General features: G+C 29.7%; 1 protein-coding gene across 3 annotated transcripts in view; it reads right to left on the bottom strand.

Annotated features, from left to right (window-relative positions):
* Positions 1-736: 736 nt before the first annotated feature.
* The window catches only part of LOC114337214 (sphingomyelin phosphodiesterase 1), a 53269-nt gene continuing 48005 nt past the window's right edge, over positions 737-6000 (bottom strand). For all 3 annotated transcript variants that reach the window (XM_028287620.2, XM_028287619.2, XM_050644415.1), the window contains one exon: positions 737-973. In XM_028287620.2, the coding sequence (XP_028143421.1) occupies positions 805-973 (169 nt within the window). In that variant the 3' untranslated portion in view covers positions 737-804. The remainder of the gene's footprint in view (positions 974-6000) is intronic.

Below are 6000 nucleotides of genomic sequence, written 5' to 3'. Positions count from 1 at the left end.
TCTATTCAATAATATAAACAATAACATAATTATTGATACACGGTGCCCAAAATAATTTTTTTGGATTAAATTAATTGAGACAAAAAAAAAAAGAATTTATTTAACGCAAAATACATTTTACTGTTATCAGAAAACGGAGAAAATGTTTATTTGAAAAATAAACATTTGCTTTTTGCTTAAATTAAATGTTTAATATGCTAAGAGCCAGGTGGGTGGCAGCTTTAATATTGAATTTAAGCGAAAAACAATATTTATTTATCAAATAAATATTTTTCCTGTTTTCGGGCAACAGTAAAATGTATTTCGAATTAAACAAAGTATATACATTCTTCATTTTGTCTTAATTAATTTAATTTAAAAAATTTTTTTTACCACCCTTTATAAATAATTATGTTTTGTTTTGTTTTATGGCATAGACATGGGTGCCAATTAGCCAGTCACAACTTTTTTGTTTTCTATTCATACATAAAGAAGGCAATGAGGTCCTTAGAGTTCCATAGTTATGTTAATGTTTATATTAGTGAATAGAGCATTGGATAACCTTTCTAATGAACTATCACACGACCATTATTCTCAGATGGATCACTAGTATGATATTATTATATTATGCCAAAAAATTATAATTTAAAAATAAAAATCGACCTGTTTCGAGATTTATCTTCAGATTCGCCCATTCTCGAGAAAATGCATTTATTCCAAGTCAAACTTCCTCACTGTATAAATTACAACATTAAAATAGTATGAAGAAACCTTGTTTTATTACAAAAATATTACAAAAAAGATATATAGATTAAAAATATACAGTTATGCAGCCAATACTTGGATGTCTTTATTGCGATCATAAAGTTCCTTTACTTTTTCACATACTTCGTCGTCACCATATTCGGTTTTTACCATTCTGCATAACAAGTCCTTTTTGCAATCATCGTCACAACCTTCTTTTAGAGCAATGTCTCCGTCTCTAAATTTGTACCTAAAACAACGTTAGTATAAATAAGGTTATATAGATATCAACTATATTATGATATATGGTTATTTATTTATTGACCGTTTTTGTTTATCTTAAATTTGACAGGTCTTAATTGGCCTCGATCTGGAAGGCCAATAGTCATACTTTTATTTGAAATCTATGAGGGCAGCGTTTGTACCCTGGGAGGACATTATAATTTGATTTTTGTCAGCCATTTCGGCCATTCTTTAGAATCAAATACCAACAAAAATAGTTAAAAGGTTTTACGACAATAACCTCCCTTTTAATATTTTCGATTTACTGGCTCTTTGCGTAAAGTCTGGGCTATCTTATACATTTAAAGATAATTCAGTCTGTAGCCTTGTATCGTATGTACATTTTTATTGATGCAAAGCTTTCAGATCTCATTTTTCTGTTATAAAAGTCCACACATTGAAGAAACAAATTGCATTATTACAATAGCACATCTTGAGACTCATAATTCAAGGAAAAATAGAGGGTAGGAGAAGCATAGAAAGGAGACGCGTTTCCTGGTTGAAGAACCTGAGAGAATGGCTTGGTTGCAGCTCAAGGCAACTATTCAGAGCAGCTACCTCGAAGATCAATTAGCCATGATGATTGCCAACCTTCGTCGCGGAGATGGCACTTAAAGAAAAAGAATGACATATGCCAAAATTCTATTGCCTACCCAAAATTTATAAACGGTCACTATATACAGTGCGCTGGAATAAGTGTTACCCCCCTTAACCAAGTCGATTTTTAAAATAATCATAGTATATTATAGCATCAATGTTTCGAACTTTACGCGATCCCTCTTTAAGTAACAGGCATAACTTTGATTTTTTTAAATGGGAAAGTACATCAAACGACACCTCATTTAAAAGAATTTGAAATACAGATTTCAAAAATGTATAATACTTTAATCTTTTTTGAAAGCGTAGGCGCAAAATTTATTTTTTTCGAATTCTGAGAAAACTAATAAGTATTTTTGAAAAATTTAAACGCAGAATAAAAGATTACTAAAAGATTATTAAAAAATAGAAAATTTTTTTTATTTTTTTAATATAACTCGGGCACATAAATTTGATATACCCTGTATATTGATTTGTAAATATTTATTAGAAGTTAGCTTTCACGCAGTGGGTTTCTTTTTTAATGAGTAGAATTAAAGACATTTGTAAATAAGTAAAGTGAAAGGAACATTTATTTAGGATTATAATTTAAAAGATTGTTTTGTTATTACGGGAAAGGTAAAACCACAGGTAAATGTAATTATTAGTTTTTAGAACAATAAAGGTAGAGAGATTTGGAGTTTTAAGTCTGTTTGTTTAAACAGAAAAATTTATATAATTTCCGAAAAGTGATTAGTTGAGTAGACGTCTTGTTTGAAAGAATGGCTGGGTTTTTCGCATGGAAAAGAGAAATGTTTCTGATTGGCTTGGCAATTTGGAAGGGGGAAAGAGAGGTTTTGAATGTTGAGACAGTTTGGGAAAGAAAGATTATGTGATCGGCATCACGGAAGAGCAGTCAATGTTTTCGTGGATAGTTAAAAAGCAAGTACCGGTGGTTGTTTGATAGTGGAGAGTGGAGCTGAAAAGTGGAACGAGAGACAGATCAAATTGAGAAGAAATATCTCTTTGATTCTCTATTATTGTGAGAAAGAGAGGAGAGAATTTTGGAGTTGTTTGAATCGAGTACTGGCTAAAAGAGGCCTGGCTCGTTGTTTTTTGGAGAATTAGTGCTGGTATGCTGCTGGATTGAAGCTTGAGAACGGAGAGGGCTTTGATGGGTAGCCTAACATAGTCAACAAGGGAGAGCTGTTTGAGTCAAGAGGGGACATCATTGTGAGTGAAGCAAAAGGTCAGTCAATTTATGTGAAAGATATTTTTATGTTCGGAAACTAAAATTTTAAGTAAAAGCATATGAATTAAGATTCCAATATTTCAAAAATTAAATAGGAAGTATAAGTAATTTTACGAATACCTAAATTTGTTTGTTTAGCTTGTTTTATCAAAGTCTTCGGGAACAAACCGATAAATTTTTATTTGAACTAGCATAAATTTAGGTGGTAAAAATTTCATTCGGACAGCTATGTCCACAGGTTTTAATTGATCGATTTTTAGAGTATTGATTTTGATAATAAAAGATATTTCTGTATGCTTATTTTATATTTCTATTTATTTCCCTTTCCTATTTTTCTTCCGATAAGAACCAACTAAGGGATACTGAAACCACGAGAGAAGATAAGTATAACATAAGATAATTTAGATATTTTTTTGTATCATAAAAAGGCACCCTGAGATTTTTTTCTTAATAATTTTTATGTATGATTTGCGACAATTAAATAATTAATCAAATAAATACTAATTAATATAAAAGTAATAGAAAGCAGATCATAACAATACATTATAGAAGTTATCAGGGACCTTTGACCATGGATCATACTTTAATATTTCATTCTGCGTTTAAATTTTTCAAAAATACTTATGAGTTTTCTCAGAATTCGAAAAAAATGAATACATTTAAAAATAATTCAACCGAAATTTTGCGCCTACTCTCCCAAAAATGATTAAAGTAATATATATTTTTGTAATCAGTATTTCAAAAGCTTTTAAATTATGTGTCACATGATGTACTTTCCTATTAAAAAAAAAATATGAAAAACATATTTTTAAGAAACGCTTTGCTTTAGTTACGAGTGACTAAAATTAAACATATTATAAAAAATCAACCAAAAAGCAAAAAAAAAAAAAAAATTTTAAAAATCTAACACATTCGTCAAAGAAAAGCGTGGCGCGTCTTCATCGAATAAACGGTTTTCGCACCACGCTTTTCTTTACGAATGTGTTAGATTTTTTAAATTTTTTTTTATTTTTTGCTTTTTTGTTGATTTTTTTATAACATGTTTAATTTTAGTCACTCGTAACTAAAGAAAAGCGTTTCTGAAAAATATTTTTTCCATATTTTTTTATTTTTTAATTTTTGGTCTTATATTTTTCAAACATTAAAATATATCGTCAAGTTTATTAAAATATGTATAAAACATATGATGTACAAACATGAAAAGTAGTCGGAATCGGCAAAAAATTTGAAACTTTATTGTTTATTTATGAAGCATAACGTAAACAATTAACGTAAAAAGTGAAATTATGTATAGTTCATATAATTAGCTACAATCTGTAAAAGTTTCAAGTTTCTTCATTGCAGAAAACAAGAGAATTTAAGCATTTTCCGTTAAAATCGTTTTTTATTGAAACAATTAATAAACAAAAAATTTTTGTATTGACTATTCGTGTATTGTTCCCGCGAATGCATATGTGTGCAAATTTTTAGTCATTTGCATTGAAGAAAAGGCAGTCAAACTAACGTCCAAAGATTTGACCCAAACGATTGAACTAAAGAAAAGCGTTTAATTAATTATTACGACAAAACGAATTCTAATGTTAATTGTAGCACAAAACGTCTCTACCGGTGGTTTTCCTAAGACTACGATAAAAACACGATTTTTTTTAAATTCGAGTTTTGGTTGAAGTCTTGTTTCGTATCGTATTGAAATTTGACACGAATAAACGCCGATTTATATATAAACAAATATATGAGCGTTCAAAATTTGAAACTTTATTGTTTATTTATCAAGCGTAACGTAAGCAATTAACGTAAAAAGTGAAATTATGTATAGTTCATATCATTAGCTACAATCCGTAAAAGTTTCAAGTTTCTACATTGTAAAAAACAAGAGAATGTAAGCGTTTTCCATTAAAATCGTTTTTTTTTATTTAAACAATTAATAAACATAAAATTTTTTTTATTGACTATTCGTGTATCCATATGTCTGCCAATTTTCATTCATTTGCATTGAAGAAAAGTCAGTCAAATTAACGTCTAAAGATTTGATGCAAACTATTGAAGTAAAGAAAAGCGTTTAAAAATCAAAGTTATGCCTGTCACCTGAAGAGGAATGGCGTAAAGTTCGAAACATTGATGCTATAATATACTATGAATATTTTAAAAATCAACCTCTCCGAGAGTTTCGCTTACGTGCTAAAAATAAATAAGTTAATAAGGGGGGGGGGGAGTAACACTTAATCCAGTGCGCTGTATGTGCCCCCATGGTGACTTCAAGGAAATTTCTCGATGTTAATATTTCTAAATTTTTGGCCAATACAGTTTTATTTATGAAATAATCTTACCGAAGTAAACTCGAGCCTTTAAAATTGCCAATTTGTGTTCTCCTCCTGACAATTTGTTGACAGTTGTGAAAACTAGGAAACTGGTTGCAATTAAACAGAAACAATCTACTTAAAATTATTCCCACTGTAATATACAGTAGAATATTACCACTGTAATAATAATCTGATTGGACAGAATTAAAGACGTGATGAAAAATCTTACTACATGATTGGAAGTTAAAATCATTAAGAAATAATCGCTGTAATTTTTATTTCTGTAGCTTTCAATTGGTCAGAATCTCTATGAATGAAATAATCTAAGAATTGATGTAATATAATTATTTCTAATCTTTTATTCTTAAAATTAATTCAGAAATACGAAGTAGTTTTCAATCCTAATAGTAAATTATTAATATTGAAAATATTAAAAATATTACTAAAGACTTTTAAATTGAAAACTTATTGGTACACTTTCCTGGTGACACCTCCAAGACTTCTACAATTTGCAAGTCAAATGGATGCTGCAGTGAAGACGAGAGGGAAGGAATTCTACACTATGCAACTCACATCCCCCGTCTGCAGCTGGTAAAGTTCCAACGAAAAAATGCACCTAGTTACTCTACGGAGTAATACGACTATAAAAATAAAAGTAAAAAATAAAAATGTATACCATTTTTATTCAGTTGCAATGCGAAGGCAAAACAATCTTACTTTTCAATTAGAATACGGAGTGCAGTCCAGTCCCTTGAATCGCGATTTTCGGCTCTTATTGGAGCCTCTATAAGAAAGAACGTAGGCACTGTTCTCCATATTTTAACTGATTCGCATCGAGAGGTTTTCCCACCCATTGCAACTGAAGTG

The sequence above is a fragment of the Diabrotica virgifera genome, chromosome 1 (genome assembly GCF_917563875.1).
Source record: "Diabrotica virgifera virgifera chromosome 1, PGI_DIABVI_V3a".
In the NCBI taxonomy this organism is placed as follows: domain Eukaryota; kingdom Metazoa; phylum Arthropoda; class Insecta; order Coleoptera; family Chrysomelidae; genus Diabrotica; species Diabrotica virgifera.
The sequence above is the reverse complement of the archived record's forward strand: the minus strand, read 5'-3'. Positions and strand labels throughout refer to the sequence as shown.